Here is a 22611-nt window from a genome sequence, read left to right on the forward strand (position 1 = left end):
TTGAAAAGGGAATAGGACCGGCCCTAATGGAGGAAAGAAAGTCAGTTTTCTGGATCTGATGCAGTCCAAAATAGCTGGCCAGCTTTAATATACACATTGCCAACCTTGGATCTACCAAACGTACTGAGAGGTTTCCTGATGTTCAGTGGCATCGCTAGGGCTGCGTATCAGAGGTGCAAACTACATACACCGGGTGACATCAAAATGACTCTATATCCCAGTTTCTGTCCTTGGTATCTCCCAATTTGTTATTTATTTCATAAGGAGCAATAACAGGAGATGGGAAAAACCCTTGGAGTGGCATCACTAGGGGCGACACCATCACCAAAACAACTCTCTATAATTTTTGTGCAGTCTTTTATTATTAGAATCATATAATCGTAGAGTTGGAAGAGATCTCACGGGCCATCCAGTCCAACCCCCTGCAAGAAGCAGGAAAATCTCATTCAAAGCAACCTGTTGTTAAAGGTTTCTGTGAGTTTTGTATGGCCATGTCCCAGAAGCAGCCTCTCCTGACGTTTCGCCCACATCTACAGCAGGCATCCTCAGAGGTTGTGAGGTCTTTTATTATTGTTTTACACACACAAAAAACCCCCATAAAAACATTTTGTAAGCCCAGCTTCAATAGACCTGTGAGTCTAAAACTCCATGCTACTTTTGTGAAACTTCTAATGGGCATGTGCTCCGGTTAGAACTATCATTATTACTCAATTACAATGATGCTTTGAATCATCGATTTTGTTGGCATGCATTATAATCACATGCTGTTGCCACAGATTTTTTTTTATAGTTGTCAAATTTGTCAAATTTCCTCATATTTTTGCTACAATATCGTGGTACGGTCTGATATGGGAAAAGGTCCATCATGAGTTGGAATCCTGGGTTGAACCCTTGTGCTGCTGAACTGCCGACCAAAAGGTAGGCAGTTCAAATCCGCAAGATGGAGTGAGCTCCCACTGTTAGCCCTAGCTCCTGCCGACCTAGCAGTTTGAAAGCATGCAAATGTGAGTAGATAAATAGGTACTGCTTCGGTGGGAAAAGGCAAAGAGATGCTCCAAGGAGGTGACAATCGAGGCTCCACTGCTTGAAAATAGAGAAAGTACCTCCCCAGAGCCAGAGATGAGCACCGCCTCCAGAACTGAACATGAAAGAAACCTTTGCCTTTGTTTGTGTTTGTGTGTCTCATTGTATGTGATTGTAAAGGCATTGAATGTTTGCCTATGTCTGCTGTAGGTGAGAAGGGTGGAATATAAACAAACTATTATTATTATTATTATTATTATTATTATTATTATTATTATTATTATTATATTGTATGACACAGCAAACAAGATAGATATGCTAGATTTCATATCACAAAATCACAAGTTGAACACTTCCCAAGTGTCTAGGACTGTGTGATGTATTTTCGGATGATACGTGCAGAATCCCAGTAGGGTGGCCTTTTGCAGCTGGCAGATCGTAATTTTGTCAATGTCTATTGTTTCCAAATGCCGGTTGAGATCTTTTGGCATGGCACCCAGTGTGCCGATCACCATTGGGACCACCAGTACTGGTTTCTGCCAGAGTCTTTGAAGTTCAATCTTGAGGTCCTGATAACAGCTGAGTTTTTCCTGTTGTTTTTCGTCAATGCGACTGTCGCCTGGGATGACGACATCAATGATCCAACCCTTTTTCTTTTCCACAACTGTGATGTCTGGTGTGTTGCGTTCCAGAACTTTGTCAGTCTGGATTCGGAAGTCCCACAGTATCTTTGTGTGCTCATTTTCCAGTACTTTTGCAGGTTGTGATCCCACCAGTTCTTTACTGCTGGGAGGTGGTACGTGAGGCATAAGTTCCAATGAATCATTTGGGCCACACAGTTGTGCCTCTGTTTGTAGTCTGTCTGTGCGATTTTCTTACAGCAGCTGAGGATATGATCCATGATTTCATCAGCTTCCTTGCACAGTCTGGATTTTGGGTCATCAGCTGATTTTTCGATCTTGGCCTGAATTGCCTTTGTCCTGATGGGCTTGCTCCTGTGCTGCAAGGATCAGGCCTTCTGTCTCCTTCTTCAGGGTCCCATTCGTGAGCCATAGCCACAAATAATAATAATAATAATAATAATAATAATTATTATTATTATTATTATTATTATTGCTGTTGTTGCTGCTGCTGTTTCCTCTCACTTCCTGCGTCATCCCCATTTTTATGCTGGAAAGTAATAATTACAGCAATATAGACTTAAGAGATTTAATGCTCTCTAATACCACTATTATGACACCGTGTGTCATAAGATCCAACTGATCCATAATTTAACATGCTGCTAGCATTTTCTTGATAACTGGATTGCCTTACGTGGCCAAAACGTGTATGGACCAGCAGAGTTCTCTGCAGCTGTTGAGCTATTAGTTTAGAGTTCAGCTCTCCTTTGTAATTTAAAATTTATTTATTTATATACTGTATTTATGTTCCGCCCTTCTCACCCCGAAGGGGACTCAGGGCGGATCACATTACACATATAAGGCAAACATTCAATGCCTTGACATAGAACAAGGACAAGACAAACATGGGGAAGACAACAGGAAAGACTTGGAAAAGGCAGTTATGAGTTTTGTCTGCATATCTGTGTCTACCGGATCAACAATAGCTGCATTTCAGTCACACCCCACTTTCAGTGTCATTTTCATTTCTATACCTCACAACCTCTGAGGATGCCTGCCATAGATGTGGGCGAAACGTCAGGAGAGAATGCTTCTGGAACATGGCCATACAGCCTGGAAAACACACAACAACCCTGTCATTTTCTATGCATTGTAAAGGAAAGGTAGGCACTGCAGGTTAGAAGCATGTGAGCCCAAGACTCACCCCGACGTTTGCCGTATTGATTTTTTCCTGTTTCCAAACAGTCTTGAGTCCCAGTTCTAATTCTGCACGAACTATATCACAAATAAACTGTCACTCCATGTGAATGTGATTTCCTGCTTCTTGGCAGGGGGTTGGACTGGATGGCCCATGAGGTCTCTTCCAACTCTACGATTCTATGATTCTATGATTCTATGAAGGTTGCTCGCCTGGACCAAGGAACGGAGAAATATTAATGGCCTGCTCTGTGCTATCGTTTCAGAGGGATCTTCCTAGACACCATCCTTCCCAAATATAATGTGAATGGAGTGCAGCCTTCCATTGGCCAGCGAAACCAACTCAGCAAGGGAGACATTGCTCAAGCACGTAAACTCTACAAATGCCCTGGTAAGTAAGTAGTACTGCTGCCTGTTCAACCTCCAACTTTTACTTCCTCCCACCTTCTCCTTTTGTCCTCAGTTTACTTTAGTTGGTGCAAAGTGCAAAAGTAACTCAATAGCGAGAAGAGATGTGATTTTTTTCATTTCCCAGTAGGGTCAGGCAAAAGCAAACTGCTGTTGCCTCTCCAAGCTTGTCTGTTTTATTTATTTATTTACAGTATTTATATTCCGCCCTTCTCACCCCGAAGGGGACTCAGGGCGGATTACAATGAACATATATATGGCAAACATTCAATGCCAACAGACAAACAACATATATAGACAGACCCAGAGGCATTTAACATTTTTTTCCAGCTTCACGATTCCGGCCACAGGGGGAGCTGTTGCTTCACTGTCCACTGGTGGCTGTACTTCCTCATTCCTTTCCTCGTGTTTTGCTGGCAGTTTTATGATGTTGTAAATTAGTTAAATTAGCCTCCCGCATAAAGCGTACCTAAATTTCCCTAATTGACAGATGCAACTGTCTTTCGGGCTGCTTAGGCCCGGGCTGTGGCACAGGCTGGAGAGCAAGCCAGCTGCAACCAGCTGCAATGAATCACTCTGACCAGGAGGTCATGAGTTCGAGGCCCGCTCGGAGCCTATGTTTGTCTTGTCTTTGTTCTATGTTAAAAGGCATTGAATGTTTGCCTATATGTGTAATGTGATCCGCCCTGAGTCCCCTTCGGGATGAGAAGGGCGGAATATAAATGCTGTAAATAAATAATAATAAATAGGTCTACAGCAAGCCGGGCTATTTAATGGTCGGGGGCTTAACCCGACCCGGGCTTCGAACTCATGACCTCTCGGTCAGTAGTGATTTATTGCAGCTGGTTACTAGCCAGCTGCGCCACAGCCCGGCCCCTAATGTTTTTCCACATTAGTATTTTTTCTCTTGTTGGCCACATTCTAGTGTGGTTGACCAATGGCCACATGTCCTTAGTGGGTATACTACTACTATACTAGTAGTATACTATACTACTATCTTTATAATTGAAAAAAAGATAATCCGTTGGAAGAAAGACTGAATAGCTTTGCCATATAATTTGATGGGTCGTGTTGGCATCTCTCCATCTGGAGACTTAGGAGGTCCTTACTATAGCGGCTAATACCGTGTGTATTGCTATTAGTAATGAATGTTTACTTACTGCTAGTAGTTCGACTGAATTAGAAGTATGGATTATCCAAAGGGATTATAGAATGTGTGTTAATATTTGACTATCCCTGCAAGAGCAGATGAATAATTTTTCTGCAATTGATGCAGGGAAAACAAATATTTCTGCACAATTCATGCCCAGGATTCACACATTCCGATTTGTTTCTGGAAATTATTCTGCACAGATGTGCATACGTTTGTTTCATGAGAATTTGTGCAAAGATCAGTTTCTTGATAACTATGCAAGCTTTGTCTTCAGATTTGCTGTCTTCTGCATAAAGAACCAGCAATCTTGCACAACACAAATCTTCCAGCAATATTGCACAATAAAATGATGTGGCTTCTTTTGTGCAAGATTACTGGGAATTTTTACACATAAGATTTTTTGTGGAAGATTATTGTTGTGCAAGATGGGTTTTCTGCACTCACAACCCCTGAGTTTTCATGCAAAAACAAAACCCTGTACATAATATGTCCTAGGAATACTTTGGAATATGTGAATATTGGGGTGAAAACTGTACACAACTCTCTCCATGTTATTATTCTTCCCAACTGGGATTATTCCAGAGGAGCCAGCTAAGAAATATTATTATTGCTTATTATTGTGATTGTTTAAACAGATACTATACAAAAAGCCTGCATTTGTTTTGGTGGTTAATCACAGGTGATACAAACAACTTCACTCAGGAGTTGCTAGTATTTTAGAACTCTATTATTTTTAACAACGCTCGAAATGCAAAATTATACTGATAGAAAAATATATTGTTTTTCTCCAGTAAATATAGTCACTGCTGTTTAGTACGATTAGGTTGACAATTTATTCAAGGTGGAAACATTGTGAGATCAATAGTTTAAGAAGGGAGTATTTTGCATGCTTAGAGAGCACACCAAACTACAAACCCCAGGACTCTATAGGATGTTGCCATGGCAATTAAAGTGGAATCATAAGTAAAGGTAAAGGTTTCCACTGACGTTAAGTCCAGTCGTGTCAGACTCTGGGGGTTGGTGCTCATCTCCATTTCTAAGCTGAAGAGCTGGCGTTGTCCGTAGACACCTCCAAGGTCATGTGGCCAGCATGACAGCATGGAGCGCCGTTACCTTCCCACCGGAGCAGTACCTATTGATCTACTCACGTTTGCATGTTTTCGAACGGCTAAGTTGGCAGAAGTGGAATCATAATGCTGCAGTTTTGTCATGTGTACACAGGACCGGAGTTTGGGAACCACAGCTGTCTTTGGTTTTTTCCTGATCATGCTATTTAGGCAGCTTTCTCCATTTTCTGGTTTCCCAATCCTTCTCTCCTTTCTAATGGTCAGAGGTTCTGGGGGCTAAAATCCAAAACACCCGGAGGACCAGAGTTTGGGAATTGCAGTTCTATAAGATCCTTGGTTTCTTCCTCGTTCTCCTTCTCACTTGTCTATCTCCAAGCAGCTTCCTCCCTTTTGGTTTCCTCGCTCTTCTCTCATTCTTTCTCCAGATGTTTACATTAAACTCTGATAAGCATAGAAACCCTCAGATCAGTTTCAAGGTGCAAAATGGACCCATGTACAAGGAAAGGAGTTTTTTTTTCCATGTCAGGAGTGACTTGAGAAATTGCAAGTTGCTTCTGGTGTGAGAGAATTGGAAGTGCCCAGGGGACATTACCCGGATGTTGGATGTTTTACCATCCTGTGGGAGGCTTCTTTCATGTCCCTGCATGGGAAGCTGAAGCTGACAGATGGGAGCTCACCCTAATTCAGTGGTTCCCAAACTTATTTGGCCTGCCGCCCCCTTTCCAGAAAAAATATTACTCAGTTCCCCCAGGAAAGGGGGCGTGGCTTAGAAGGATGGGCGTGGCTCCTGCTCAAGAGGGCGGGGCTGAGCCTCTCCCTTAGTCCAAGATGCAGGGCCGGGAGGTGGAGGGGGAGGTGGGTGGGGCCACAAATGGGCGTCCAGGACTGGGATGGGCGGAGTCACGAGCTCTGAGACAGGGCTGAGCTTCTATCCCTGTCCTGCGGTGCCTGCCAGGACACAGGGGGCGGGGCTAGAGGAGGGGGTGGGGCCTCTTCCCAAGTGCCTGATGGGGCTGAACCTCTATACCCCACCCCCGTGTTCTAACAAGCGCCTCAGGAGAGGTATATAGAGGCTCAGCCCTGTCTCGTGCTCTTGGGAAGAGGCCCCGCCCCCACCCCTAGCCCCGCCCTTTAGTCCTAAAAGGCCTCTCAGGAGAGGTATAGAGGCTCAGCCCTGTCTCAGGCTCTTGGAAGGAGGCCCCGCCCCCTTCGCTAGCTCCGCCCTCTGTGTCCCAACAAGGGCTCTCGGGAAGAAGCCACACCCCTCCCCTGGCCCGGCCCCCGCATTCTAATAGGTGCCATCACCGCCCACCTGGATCACTGCAGCACCCACCAGGGGGCAGTAGTGCCCACTTTTGGAATCACTGCCTTACTCCCCGGATTTGAAGCACCAACCTTTCAGTCAGCAGTCCTGCCAGCACAAGGGTTTAACCCATTGCACCATCAAGGGCTCCTAAGGTAAAGAGTCAGCACACATCTGAATTTCCCCCATAAGAGCTCACAGTGAGGCAACTCCTTTGGGGAGTTTCTGTGGCGGAAGATTCATCCGTTGCCTCCTGTCTCTTGACGTCAGACCTTTGCGGTCGGCTAAGCCAAGCCTGGAATGTTCCGGCCCTTCCGTTGCATGTTATGACCCCCCCGGGGACTGACCTCATGCTCCTGTCTGAGCTCTTCCCATTGCTTTATGAATGGAAACAGCATGACCTAACGCACAGTTTTTGGAGCTGGGTCTGGAAGAGTGCCTCTTGTCTTCCTTCACCAAGGCCTTGGAGACCATCCAGTCCACGCCAGCCCTGGCTCGCCAGGAACCCAACAGATGTCGGCACAGAAGGCAGCGGGACCAGGAGCCAAAGACAAATGGAGGAGTGTGTGAAACTTCTGCTTCCCGTTGGACTCCCAAGACGCGGTCTGGATGGGAGCTTCCCAACAGCCATCCTCTGCGGGGTCTCTCTGTTTCCGTGGAGAGGACAAAGACTCATAAACAGAGCGGAGTTGTTTTTCTAGTGAGGAATGCAGCCATTCCAGCAGGAACTTTTTCTGAATGGGCAAATGACCCAGAAGGAAGGGCAGAATGAACCTTGGAGAGGAAGATATTGGTGTAGAAGTGGACATGGGCCGGGCTGTGGCGCAGGCTGGTTAGCAGCCAGCTGCATTAAATCACTCTGACCAAGAGGTCATGAGTTCGAGGCCAGCCTGTGTCGGGTTGAGCACCCGACAATTAAAAAAAAATATAGCCCCTGCTCGTTGCTGATCTATGCAACCCGAAGGATAGTTGCATTTATCAAGTAGGAAACTTAGGTACCACTTATATGTGGGGAGACTAATTTACCCTAATTTTAAAAAAGGTAAAGGTTTCCCCTGACATTAAGTCCAGTCATGTCTGACTCTGGGGGTTGGTCCTCATCTCCATTTCTAAGCTGAAGAGCCGGCGTTGTCTGTAGACACCTCCAAGGTCATGTGGCCGGCATGACTGCATGGAGCGCCGTTACCTTCCCGCCGGAGCGGTACCTATTGATCTACTCACATTGGCATGTTTTCGAACTGCTAGGATGACAGAAGCTGGAGCAACAGCGGGCACGTACTCCGCTACTGGGATTTGAACCTGGGACCTTTCGGTCTGCAAGTTCAGCAGCCCAGTGCTTTAACCACTTCCCCACCGGGGCTCCTTTACCCTAATTTACAACACCATAAAAAACATCCAGCCGCCGTTGGAATGAGGAAGTGCCGTCACAGTGGATGATGAAGCAGCTGCTCCCCCTGTGGCCGGTATCAAGCATACCCTCAGGAAGCTGGAAGCTGGAGAAGGTTTAAATTGCCTCTGCGTCTGTCTCTGTCTCTGTTCTATGTTTATATGGCATTGAATGTTTGCCTTATATGTGTACAATGTGATCCGCCCTGAGTCCACTTTGGAGTGAGAAGGGCAGAATATAAATACTATAAATAAATAAATAAATAAACATCTCCGTAGATGGCCAATTCTCTCACACCAGAAGTGACTTCTGACACAATTTAAAATACCGGCATAACCATGTAAAAATATACAAATATACATGGAAAGGTGTTCTCTCTAGCAATCTCCAGGTTATCTAGCACAACTGGAGGAAGGTGACCATAAAGTCACAGTGGAGGAGCCAGTGGTTCTTTGAAAGAACATTATTCATTCAATCTGTGGGTAATTAATATCCGCAAAAGTCAAAACCACAACTGTGGAAGGATGACTGTAGATGTAAAGTATATGCAAAGACCAAGAGCAGACTCCCTCCTTTGCTCAAAAGATACACCATGGAGGAGTTGCCTCTACGTCTGTCTCTGTCTGTGTTCTATGTGTATATGGCATTGAATGTTTGCCTTATATGTGTACAATGTGATCCGCCCTGAGTCCCCTTCGGGGTGAGAAGGGTGGAATATAAATACTGTAAATAAATAAATAAATAATAAGAAAACACCTCTGAGTAATTCAGAGCCGGCATTAGCAGAAGACTTCCTGCAATGCTCTTGTGTCTATTTTCCCACTGGCTTACTTCGCCTCCCTCTTTGTGCCTCTTCTCTTCCTCTTTTTACCATCACCCTGCTTTTGTTTCCCTCGGATGCTTCCACTGTAATAAATCCCCCTGAATTTTTGTGAAAGTCGCAAAGGGAGGAGGGGAAGAGCTCTCCCGAGGGTCAGGCAGCCAAGCAGTGGGGCTCTGGACCGTTGCCCACATAACATAACCATGGAGATATGCACTTAGTTACGGTGGCTTAACCCGCATCCTCCCCGCCTGCCCTCCCTCTCCGTCCATCCGAACAAAGCTGCTACGAATTGGATGTTGACAGAAGGTGGCTTCGCATGTCCCACGGAAGTGCCAAAAACGAACTCTTTCGCGAGATACGTTTCCTCTTTTGGCACAGTCCGTGCGACATGTGAAGGGAGGAGGTTGCGTGCCTTCTCCTTGGAGGGGAAATTTCCTGCCTTATTGAGTTATTAAACAAACATTTAATACTCTTAAGACCCAGACTTCCCAAAGTCTCTTAAAAGAGGAGGGGACGTGAGAATCTGGGTGGGGGAACGGCCTCAAAACTGCAGCTGTCTGGCTCCGTCCCAGTTTCTTTGTACCTGGCAGAGAAGTGCTATGTCTCCTGTCCCAAGGCCCCAGGTTTACGTCTGCCAAAGACGTGTGTCCGCACACCTGGAGCTTTCTCAACGTGCCTCCCCTCCGGCAGCATCTGGAGTGTGACATGCAAGTCATCCAAAAGCCTTGCAGCCCTCCTTGAATCCAGCTTGAATCCAGGAAATTGGCTTGGTTTCTAGGGTCAGTCACCGATGTGCTTATGATGGGAAGATCCTATGGGTAAAGATGCCTTTGGACAGGACTTAGAAAGTCTTAGAAAACTTTAATAATAAACACTGAGGATTCATCATTCTTGAGTTGTTCCTGATGCATCTAGATGGAGCAAGATGGTGCAGAACAATTTGATGCTCAGGTTTTTAAAGTAACTGTTATGTTGTTTTCTCTTGTGTTGCATTGTTTTTAAATCTTATTGTTTATTGTGTGTATTGTAATGCCATGTTGTTGCTCATGTTTTCCTTGTGTAAGCCGCCCCGAGTCCCTTCGGGGAGATAGTGGCGGGGTAGAAAAATAAAGTTATATTATATATACAGTAGAGTCTCACTTATCCAACATAAACGGGCCGGCAGAATGTTGGATAGGTGAATATGTTGGATAATAAGGAGAGATTAAGGAGAAGCCTATTAAACATCAAATTAGGTTATGATTTTACAAATTAAGCACAAAAACATCATGTTAGACAACAAATTTGACAGAAAAAGTAGTTCAATACACAGTAATGCTATGTAGTAATTACAGTAGAGTCTCACTAATCCGAGCCTCGCTTATCCAAGCCTCTGGATAATCCAAGCCATTTTTGTAGTCAATGTTTCCAATATATCGTGATATTTTGGTGCTAAATTCATAAATACAGTAATTACAACATGACATTACTGCGTATTGAACTACTTTTTCTGTCAAATTTGTTGTATAACATGAAGTTTTGGTGCTTAATTTGTAAAATCATAACCTAATTTGATGTTTAATAGGCTTTTCATTGATCAGTCCTTATAATCCAAGATATTCGCTTATCCAAGCTTCTGCCGGCCCGTTTAGCTTGGATTAGTGAGACTCTACTGTACTGTGTTTATGAATTTAGTACCAAAATATCACGATGTTTTGAAAACATTGACTACAAAAATGCGTTGGTTAATCCAGAACGTTGGATAAGTGAGACTCTACGGTATATTATATAAGATAGACAAAGCTTCCTTTGCAGCAAGCAAGCAGCACCTCCACTCATGCGAGTGAGTTGCAGACAGGGAAAATTCAGGGTTGAAAGAGATCTAACTCCTGCCATGCATGAAAATACACTACATCTAAAAGAAACCTGGGAAGTGCCCATGCAGTATCCATTTAAAGATGTCCAAAGATGAAGAATCTACTGAGAAAGCCTAACAGAATTTGCTTTCTTGTAATTTTGATCCATCAGTTCATATTCAGGTCTCTAGAGCACCAGAAAACAAACTCACTTGACCTTCTATATGACGGTTCTTTGAGATATTTAAAAGTGGCTGTCGTGTTACTTCTACTTCTTCTCTTCTCCAAGCCCAAAAGTCGAAAAACACATGTGGAAGGATCTATATATGTATATAAAAGGGTAATGAAATTTCGGCTTAGGACAAAACAACAAAACTGCACATCCCAGAAACACTAAACTTGGAAGCACAACCCCTCATCCATGCCTCTACGTTCATACAACAAAAAGAAAAGAAAAAGAAAATCCTAATTAAAGGGAGAGGAATAATTGTTTTTATCCAATTGCTGCCATTTAAAAGGCTAAGCTCCGCCCACTTGGTCTCCTAGCAACCCACGCAGCCCAGGGGACAGGCAGAGTTAGGCCTCTTCCACACTGCCTATAAAGAACAGATTATCAGATTTGAACTGGATTATATGGCAGTGTAGACTCAAGGCCCTTCCACACAGCTATATAACCCATTTATAATCTTATATTATCTGCTTTGAACTGGATTATCTTGACTCCACACTGCCATATAATCCACTTCAGTGTGCAGTCGGACACAACTGGACTTAATGTCAGGAGAAAACCTTTATCCTTTACCTTAACTACCACCAATTCCTCAATACTTTATTTCCCAAACCACCATACTTCGCCACAGAAACACGTGGCCAGGCACAGCTAGTGGCTTTATAACATAACATCAATAACCAAATGTTTTTTCCAGTTTTCCTGTTTCACCAGCAGTATTTTAAACATGGGACTGAAAAGTCAGAAGGAAAGAGATTTGATTTCCTTGCGGATGACAAAGAAACGGGTTGTTTGTTCAAACAGACCCAGTTCTGTAAACATCACGGATGTTGTGGAACACAAAACCCACTCTTCACTGATGTTAAGCTGTTAACAAGTATTAACAGCCATTTGGTTCTAGGGAGCCTTTGCCAAATAATCAACCCGTTGGTCTTTGCAATGAGAGCGTGGGTTGTTTCTGATGAGACACAGAGAAGAACGTGGATGGCTTCGGGCTCATCTCACGACACTTTCACATCAGGTCCAAAGCTCAGAAGAGCTACAAGGTTCCTCCAAGGAGATGTGCCTTCATCCTGTACGTCATGCGACGTGGAAGTGTGGTCAGAGGAGACGTGAGTCAGTCATGCTTTGCGTCAGTGTCATGTCCAAAGCTATTCTGCTAGAACTTCCAGTGAAGCTCCTAGGACTTCCCAGAAATCATCTTGGCAGCCCCGGCATCACAATACCATGATGAGAACTGTGCTTCCAATACAAAACCAACGATCCAAAGGTCTATTTGGAAATACAGTTTCCCAAGAACTGCCCTGCATGTTGAGTTGGCTTAAACATTAATTTTAGAACCAAAAAAAAAAAAACCTCTTTAGATGTGAAGGAACCGAATGAACCCAAAATAATGTCTATTTTAGACAACAGTTGCAAGAGGCATTTTTCCTTACATCTGGTTAGCATTTTAAAATGTGTTTTCTCATTAAAAAATATTTATTTTTTATAACTGCTCATAAGGGGGTAGGTTTAATTTAATCATCATGAACGTACTAGTAGGCTCAAGATATTTTTCTATCCAAAATGTAATCTGGAATTGAAGTAAAAATAAAATAGGGCCTATTTTCCGTTCTTTAAGAATTCTTTTCTTAAGAATGCCCAACATGACAAACTTTAGGTAACATGGGCAATGGTTATTTGAAATTTAAAATTGGGTGCTGCCTCCCTCCGCAAAGACATGTTGTTTCATTGTGTGTTGTCCTACTTATCATACTATTTATTAGGCTTGCTCAAATAATTCGATTTTCCCGTTACCCGTTATTAATTCGTTATTTTCGTTTGTTTTGAAGCAATATAGAACCTTGGTTGTCCACACGTCTGGATATCGCGGTTTCGAATCGCGAGAGGCCGGTTTTTCTTATTTCTTCGTTTTTTTCGTTAAGAAAAAAAAGCTTTTGCAAATCACCCAAACTCCTTTCCTTTTGCCCCTCAGCCAATGGGAGGCTCAGCCAATGGGAGGGGGCGAGGGGGAAGGAGGCCGAGGAGGAGGAGGAAGACGGAGGGGGGAAATGGCCGCCGCCGCCGCCGCCTCGCCTCAGCTCAGGCCTGGAGAGACCGAGAGGGGCCCGGCGGTGAGGAGGAAGAGGCCTGGGATGCGAGGGGGTGTGGGCCAGGCCCGTCCTCGGCTGCTCCCAGGGGCCCAGATTCGCACCCTCCCTCCCCCCAATACAGGTCTCCAGTCCATACCACGCTACATGAACTTAAATGGATACTGTGGTTGTGTTGTCGAAAGCTTTCATGGCCGGGATCACACTGTTGTGGTATGTATTCCGGGCTCTATGGCCATGTGCCAGAAGCATTCTCTCCTGACGTTTCACCCACATCTGTGGCAGACATAGAGGTTTTGACGTCTGTGCGAAGCTAGGCAAGTGGGGTTTATATATCTGTGGAAGGTCCAGGGTGGGAGAAAGAACTCTTGTCTGTGGGAGGCAAGTGTGAATGTTGCAATTGGTCACCTTGATTAGCATTGAATAGCCTTGCAGCTTCAAAGCCTGGCTGCTTCCTACCTGGGGGAATCCTTTGTTGGGAGGTATTAGCTGGCCCTGATTGTTTCCTGTCTGGAATTCCCATTTTCTGGGTGTTTCTGGGAAGGTAATGGCACTCCATGTAGTCATGCCGGCCACATGACCTTGGAGGTGTCTATGGACAACACTGGCTCTTGGGCTTAGAAATGGAGATGAGCACCAACCCCCAGAGTCAGACATGACTGAACTTAACGTCAAGGGATACCTTTACCTTTACCTACACACACACACACACACACACACACACACACACACACAAGCAGGGACTATAACACACAATATATATCACACACACACCAATTTAACAAAGTTTCAGCCACAAAAACAAAGTTTCTGAAGTAGAACAATGACTTTCACAGTAAAGACAACCCAATTTAACAGGAAATAAGACTTTCAAACCAGGAACAGATTTCTGCAATTATTAAAAAATGGTTTATTATAAAAGCTATGAAAATTTGCCAAAAATCAGAGGATAAGGGAAACGTTCCACATTTTGGTGAGCTATCAGTGTTAAATGTGTTCTACCACTGTACCAAGTTTGAAGAAGATCACTCAAAAAATGAGGGCGGGAGAGCCCCCTAAGTCCCCCCCCTTCGGGCTGTTTTTGGGCCACCGCGCATGCGCGTCCGCCATTAACGAATTAATTTAGAAAATAACGAATTTTCGTTAATTTCGAAAAATTTTGGGGGCCAAATTCGTTATTAGCAACAAAAACGAAAAACTGCCCCCTCTAGTTTTGAAACGAGTTTAGAATCAAATTTTTCATGGATCGATCAAGCCTACTATTTATAATATCTCTCCTTTTATCTTCTAATTTCATTTGCTTCTTATAAATCTTGAAACCCAACAAGGAACTTCATGTGCTTGATATAAATTATCAAGACTTGTGAGCAGTAACCAAATTCTGCAGTTTTACCAAGATTCTGCAGAATCTTGTGTTGTTTTTTGTTTGTCCAATATTCTGTGGAAAAATGTGGGCAGCAGCTGAATTCTGTAGTTTTTCCAAGATTCTGTAGGATGTTGTGTACTTTGTCCAAATTTCCACAGAATCTTATGGAAGACAACCAAATGCTGTAATTTTTTCCAGGATTCTGTAGAATCCTTTACAGTTTTTCCAAGATTCTGCAGAATCAGGGTTGTTTTTTCTGAGCAGTATGGCCATGTTCCAGAAGCATTCTCTCCTGATGTTTCACCCACATCTGTGGCAGGCATCTTCAGGGGTTTGAGGGGACTGACTCATCCTAGTGGGAGTTGTAGTTTACCTTACAGCCAGAGCATCCAGAACCCCACCAATGATGCATCCAGAGCAAACTTGCCCAACATAACAAACTTTATGCATTGATGAAGTTTTTCGAAGTTAACCTGCCATGGTGTGAGTTGTAGTTCACCCACAACCTTATGCATTTTGTACAATTAAAAATTGATTTTTTGCAAATAACCCGAGCAACGCTGGGTACCCAAGGTAGAAGAATCATAAGAGTTGGAAGAGACTCCAAGGGCCATGCAGTCCAACCCTCTGCCATGCAGAAACATACCATCAAAGCCCTCCCGACAGATGATCATCCAGTTTCTGCTTGAAAGCCTCCAGAGAAGAAGACTCCTGTGACTATGTGTTGTCGAAGGCTTTCATGACCGGGATCACAGCTAACACAATTAGGTCTTCTTTGGTTACCCTTTGGTTCTGTTTCTGGCATCTTTTGCTTTCTCTCTTTGTCTCCAACCCCAGTAGGCATCATCATCCACTATGGATTTAAGGTGACATAAGACCGGGTTGCTGTGAGTTTTCTGGACTGTTTGGCCATGTTCCAGAAGCATTCTCTCCTGACGTTTCGCCCACATCTATGGCAAGCATCCTCAGAGGTTGTGAGGACTCCTGAGACTGTTTAGGATGTCCAAGAGAGTTAAACTATCCTGTTCCATATTATCATAGAATCCTAGAGTTAGAAGAAATCACAAGGACCATCCGATGCAACTCCATTCTGCCAGGCAGGAAAATAAAATCCAAACACTCCTGACGGTTGGCCATCTGAACTCCAAAGAAGTTCCAGACTGGAGGCAATATTTTTCACTGAAAGTCCCAATGAACCTCGATGCAAATCCTTGCCCGGTTCGTTCATCTGGCCTCCAGATGGTTTTGCTGGGACAATTCCAGACGATGCTGAGCAGAAAACGTTGCCCTCTCCCCATCTGGCTGGAGGCAGGACAGCGTGGCAACATGGAGAGAGATATCCCTATGTATCCCCAGGAGAGTCAAGACAAAGATCCACCCAGAGGAAAGGTGTTCTTACCATACATCAAGGGAACCACTGACCACATAGGCAAACTGATGAAGAAGCACAACCTACAAACTATCTACAGACCCACAAAGAAAGTCCAACAAATGCTACGGTCAGCAAAGGACAAGCGGTATCCTCTCACCTCTGCAGGAGTCTACCGTATACCATGCAGCTGTGGCCAAGTCTACAGAGGAACCACCAAACGCAGCATTGCCCAAACACGAGTCAAAGAACATGAAAGGCACTGCAGACTCACTCAACCAGAGAAATAAGCCATAGCAGAGCACCTGATGAACCAACCTGGACACAGTATATTATTTGAGAACACAGAAATGCTTGACCACTCCAACAACTCTCATGTCAGACTACACAGAGAAGCCATTGAAATTCACAAGCATGTGGACAACTTTAACAGAAAGGAGGAAACCATGAAAATGAACAAAATCTGGCTACCAGTATTAAAAAAACTCAAAAATCAGAACAGTAAATAAGAAGCAACACTCTGAAAACAGAGGAGTTCCAAACATGGGAACCAGGGGCAGCTGGCCTCCAACTGACAAGAGTTCTTCCCTCACCCTGGACTTTTCACAGATATATATATATATACTAGCTGTGCCCTGCCACACGTTGTTGTGGCCAATTGGAATTGCAGTGAATAGCCTTGCTGCTTGAAAGCCTGGCCGTTTTCTCCATAGGGTATGCTTGCTAGGCCAGGTTGAATGAGATGGAGTAGCCTCATGGTTTCCAAAGTCTGGCTTTGAAGCTGCAAGGCTGTTCAGTGTTAATCAAGGTGGGCCACAAAGGGGTTGATATATGTGTGGAATAACGTGCAGTGTGGTAGAAAGAACTCTTGTCTGGTTGAGGCAGGTGTTGCCATGGATCTTCTTGATTAGCATTGAATAGGCCTGCAGCTTCAAGGTCTGCCTGATTAGTAGTTGGAAGAATCCTTTACTGGGACGTGTTAGCTGGGTGGGATTATTTAAGTTGTTTAGCATTGAATGGTCTTGTAGCTTCCAAGCCTGGCTGCTTCCTGCGAGAGGGAATCCTTTGTTGGGAGGTGTTAGCTGGGCCTGGTTGTTTCCTGTGTGGAATTCCCCTGTGTTCTGAGTGTTGTTGTTTATTTAGTGTCCTGATTTTAGAGAGTATATTGTTGTGTATTGTTATTAGAGCACAGTAATTATTATACATTATATTGAAAATGTTATATGATTTGCCTGGAACAGGATTATATGAGGCCCCTTCTACACAATAGTTTAAAATTCACACTGAAGTGGTGTTTTTTTTTTGTTTGTTTTTTTGCTGTGGCCTAGGAGGCAGCCTGGCTTTGAAGCTGCAAGGCTGTTTAGTGTCAATCAAAGTGGGTTACAAAGGGGTGTATTCCGGTTTTTGAGGTTTTTTTTGGCCCCATGGAGGTTAGGGATGTGTAGTTTGTTTGTAAGAACGTAGAGACATGAATGAGGGGTTGTGTTGTCAATTTTCTAGGTTGGGCGGCCTTTAGTTTCGTTGTTTTGCCCGGTGGAGCAATGCCATTCTCCTTTTATATATATAGATATAAACATTCCTTGCTTAGTCTTTCCATACCTCACAACCTCTGAGGATGCCTGCCATAGATGTGGGCAAAACGTCAGGAGAGAATACTTCTAGAACATGGCCATGCAGCCCGGAAAACATACAACAACACTATCTCTATGTGCCAGGGTTTTTGCAGGCGCTGGAAGGCTGGATGGCCACTTTGCACAACTCTTCCTCCTGGGAAGTTTTGGCAACATTTGGATGCCTTTAAGAAGCACCGGCTTGGATTGGGATCCTCCCTTCCAGGTGGAGAAAATAAGGCAGATTTGGTTTCTAAGAGGATTTGTGGTCTCCTGGTGTTTTCCTGTGGTCACAGTGGCCACAGAAGGGAACACGACAATGCTTGTAAAAGGTTGAGATTGCCTGTCGGTCCTGACCTCCGTCACTGTAGCAACATGGCATTGGGGTTGGTTTCCATAGCTACCTTCCTCGGTGGAACAAGTTTTGTAGATATTTTGGTGGAAAAATAAGGAAAAGAGGGTGGTGGCTGGAGGGTGGGGGGCATGGCCTTGTATGAGCCGATTTTGGGAGTAAAAATAAGAAAAGGTATTCGCTTAAAAGGTTGCAACGTCCCTTTATACCGGTGGCTCCGATAGGAACTAATGCAGGTTTGTTATTGCCGTGAAAATATCCAAAGTCCTTTGGAAAGCAAGTGTCTAGTCCGCCGGGCTGCAAAGATTGGTTTGAAAGGCTTGTCTTAGCCAAAGTCTGGAAACAAAAAACAGTACCTACCACTGAAGATTGGATCTTAAAGTTATTTGACACAATTCAAATGGATAGTCTAAGAGATGTAAAAGAAAAACAGACTGGTCGGGCTTCAGAGATTTTATTGGAAAGAATGGATACACATTAACAATAGATCTATCCGATGTGTGAAGAAAACTTACTATACTAAGACGGTTAAACCGGAACAAACAATAGACAATGGCAAATACAGTAGAGTCTCACTTATCCAAGCTAAAAAGGGCTGGCAGAAGCTTGGATAAGCGAATATGTTGGATAATAAGGAGGGATTAAGGAAAAGCCTATTAAACATCAAATTAGGTTATGATTTTACAAATTAAGCACCAAAACATCATGTTTTACAACAAATTTGACAGAAAAGGCAGTTCAGTACGCAGTAATGTTATGTTGTAATTACTGTATTTACGAATTTAGCACCAAAATATCAAGATATATGGAAAACATTGACTACAAAAATGGCTTGGATAATCCAGAAACTTGGATAAGCGAGGCTTGGATAAGTGAGACTCTACTGTATTATGAATCACCATTTCTCCAGAGGACAATGGAAAGTCACAACAATTGTTTTTATTTTTTACTTTTAGGGGTTTTTTTGGTTTTTTTTTCTACCTCTCTTTGGTTTTTTCCCCCAACCTTTTCTTCTGACAACTCTGTCTTACTATCCCTACACAATTGTTTTACTCGCTTTCACTGTATTTACTACTGCATAACATAATAAAAATTAATTTAAAAAAAAAAGATTGGTTTGAAAATGTGCAAGTACATTATCCGTCAAGATGTGGAGTTATAGCGCTTCGGAATAATTGAAACTAATGATTTACGCAACGGATCTTATATTGCCTTTGAGATGGAGAGAAAGAAGTTCGCGGTGAATTAGACCAAGTCGCAGCGCGGAGTTGTTTCCATTTGTCACTCTAAAACAGGCATGGGCAAACTTTGGCCCTCCAGGTGTTTTGGACTTCAACACCCACAATTCCTAACAGCCTACCGGCTGTTAGGAATTGCGGGTGTTGAAGTCCAAAACACCTGGAGGGCCAAAGTTTGCCCATGCCTGTTCTAAAAGGTGCAGAGTGACATGTCCATGCCTCAATGCATTTTAAGCATTAGTGTGATATGCAACCGTGAGTGCAGATGGCATCCCAAAGTTGGAGATGTCCTTTAAGAGAATTCCTTAGACAGAATGGGCTGTTCTTTAATTTGTGTTTTCCCTTTTTCCCTCTCAGCTTGCGGAGAGACGCTACAGGACAGCCAAGGGAACTTCTCTTCTCCTGATTTTCCGAATGGATATTCGGCACACATGCATTGTATCTGGAGAATATCCGTCACCCCAGGGGAAAAGGTAGCTGCCTTTCAGTCCATTCATACCTGTTGAACTGACTGTTCCAATCTTTGGGTTGCTGTGAGTTTTCCAGGCTGTATGGCCACGTTCCAGAAGCATTCTCTCCTGACATTTCGCCCACATCTATGGCAGGCATCCCTGAGATATATATACTGTATATACTCGAGTATAATCCGACCCGAATATAAGTCGAGGCACCTACCATATATACTCGAGTATAAGCCGACCCAAATATAAGTCGAGGCGCCTAATTTGACCACAAAAAACTGGGAAAACGTTGACTCAAGTATAAGCCGAGAGTGGTAAATTTCAGAAATAAAAATAGATACCAATAAAATTACATTAATTGAGGCATCGGTAGGTTAAATGTTATTGAATATTTACATCAAGCTCAAATTTAAGATAAGACTGTCCAACTCTGATCAAATCATCACTCTCATCTTCTTCAATGTAAATGTGCTTATGTATCCTTTTAATAATACTGTAATAGAGTAAAATTAATAATAATCATCATCATTTTAATAATAATAGAGTAAAATTAATAAATGTAATAACAATAATAATAGAGTGAAATAATAAATGTATTATTAATAATAAATAGAGTAAAATAATAAATGTAATAATACCAATAAAAATAGAGAAAAATAATAAATGTTCCATATATACTTGAGCATAAGCTGACCCAAAAATAAGCCAACCAGGACCCTCACCCGAATATAAGCCGAGGGGGGCTTTTTCAGTCCTAAAAAAGGGCTGAAAAACTAGGCTTAAACTAGGCTTATAGTGGAGATATATGTGTGTGTGTGTGTGTGTGTGTGGAATAATGTCTAGGGTGTGAGAAATAACTTGTCTGTTGGAGGCAAGTGTGAATGTTGCAATTGGACAGCTTGATTAGCATTGAATGGCCTTGCAGCTTCAAAGTCTGGGAGAATCCTTGTTGAGAGGTGTTAGCTGGCCCTGATTGTTTCCTGTCTGGAATTCCCCTGGTTTTTTTTTTTTTTTTAGTGTTGCTCTTTATTTACTGTCCTGATTCTAGAATTTTTTAATACTAGGTAGCCAGATTTTATTCATTTTCATGATATCTACTGCTTACTTCCCAGATCATTCTGAACTTTACTTCCCTGGATGTCTACCGGAGTCGGCTCTGCTGGTATGACTACGTGGAGGTGAGAGACGGGTTCTGGAAGAAGTCAACTCTGAGAGGTAACCAACGGAAATATGCCGGCGCTAGATCTCATTGAGGTGTAGGTTTGCATACTGAATCATGGAATCATAGAATAGTAGAGTTGGAAGAGACTTTATGGGCCATCCAGTCCAACCCCCTGTAATGTAGCTGACCTTTTTGTAGGGCTCTGTTAGAAATCATTTGAGCTCATTCATAATTTTAAGGAAAGCTTTCCCTGATCAGATATATAGTAAGTATATGTCTGTTGCCTTTTTCTAAAGCACATTCTTTTTGAAGTATTGATTGAAAAACCAAAAGCTTCACTCCACAAAATGTTTCCCACCTCATTATTCTCTTCTGATTTACATTATTTGTCCAGAATAGATTCTAACGTGTCTAATTAACATGAAAACTTTGCTTGAGTTTAACAACCAAAATCCAGTTTCCAATATGCCTCCGCCATAGGCCCCTGGTGGTGGCACAGTGTGTTAAAGCGCTGAGCTGCTGAACTTGCAGACCGAAAAGTCACAGGTTCAAATCCCGGGAGCGGAATGAGCACCCGCTGTTAGCCCCAGCTCCTGCCAACCTAGCAGTTTGAAAACATTCAAATGTGAGTAGATCAGTAGGTAGGAAGGTAACAGTGCTCTATGCAGTCATGCCATTGGCCACATGACCTTGGAGGTGTCTATGGACAACGCCGGCTCTTCGGCTTAGAAATGGAGATGAGCACCAACCCCCAGAGTCGGTCACGACTGGACTTAATGTCAGGGGAAAACCTTTACCTTTACCTTATAGGCATAAGAGAAAAGAAGGCAAGCATACTGTTTTCGGATTGAGTGATAGCAAATAAGCTTCCGATATGCAGATGCCATACCCAAGAAAGCATTGCTCTTTTCTCCAGGCAGGTTCTGCGGAAACAAAATCCCAGAGCCCATCCACTCCACCGACAGCCGCCTCTGGATCGAGTTCCGCAGCAGCAGCAACTGGATCGGCCGGGGCTTCTTTGCCACCTATGAAGGTACTGCTTTCTTCTGCAGTGTAAATTCACCCTCAGTTAGCTTATTCCCATTTTCCTGTTTTCAAAGTGAGTCAACCTCTGTCTTCTCTGTATGCCAGCCTTAAAGGGGCATGTGAATATATATATATACAGTAGAGTCTCACTTATCCAAGCCTCGCTTATCCAAGCCTCTGGATAATCCAAGCCATTTTTGTAGTCAATGTTTCCAATATATCGTGATATTTTGGTGCTAAATTCGTAAATACAGTAATTACAACATAACATTACTGCGTATTGAACTACTTTTTCTGCCAAATTTGTTGTATAACATGAAGTTTTGGTGCTTAATTTGTAAAATCATAACCTAATTTTATGTTTAATAGGCTTCTCCTTGATCAGTCCTTATAATCCAAGATATTCGCTTATCCAAGCTTCTGCCAGCCCGTTTAGCTTGGATAAGTGAGACTCTACTGTATATGTGTGTGTGTGTGTGTTTGTGTATGTGTGTATATGTATGTATATGTGTAAGTATATGTGTGGGGGTATGTGTATATGTATGTATGTATGTATGTATGTATGTGTATGTGTGTATGTGTATATGTATATGTGTGTAGGTGTATGTGTAAGTTTGTGTATGTATGTATGTGTGTATATGTATGTATGTACGTGTGTATGTGTGTGCATATTTAAGTATATGTATGTATGTGTGTAAGTATGTATGTGGAGGTATGTGTGTATGTATGTATGTATGTGTGTGGGGGTATGTGTGTATGTATGTATGTGTATGTGTGTAGGTGTATGTGTAGGTTTGTGTTATGTATGTATGTGTGTATATGTATATATGTATGTGTGTATGTGTGTGTGCATATTTAAGTATATGTATGTATGTGTAAGTATGTGTGTGGG

General features: G+C 43.1%; 1 protein-coding gene across 3 annotated transcripts in view; it reads left to right on the forward strand.

The window, feature by feature from the left end:
- bmp1 (bone morphogenetic protein 1) overlaps positions 1 to 22611 on the forward strand; it is a 158308-nt gene that overhangs the window by 107533 nt on the left and 28164 nt on the right. For all 3 annotated transcript variants that reach the window (XM_062961039.1, XM_062961037.1, XM_062961038.1), the window contains exons 7-10: positions 3107 to 3231; positions 19428 to 19543; positions 20644 to 20746; positions 21610 to 21726. In XM_062961039.1, coding sequence (XP_062817109.1) covers positions 3107 to 3231; positions 19428 to 19543; positions 20644 to 20746; positions 21610 to 21726 — 461 coding nt within the window. The remainder of the gene's footprint in view (positions 1 to 3106; positions 3232 to 19427; positions 19544 to 20643; positions 20747 to 21609; positions 21727 to 22611) is intronic.

Source organism: Anolis carolinensis, unplaced genomic scaffold (assembly GCF_035594765.1).
Source record: "Anolis carolinensis isolate JA03-04 unplaced genomic scaffold, rAnoCar3.1.pri scaffold_8, whole genome shotgun sequence".
NCBI classification, from domain to species: Eukaryota; Metazoa; Chordata; class Lepidosauria; order Squamata; family Dactyloidae; genus Anolis; species Anolis carolinensis.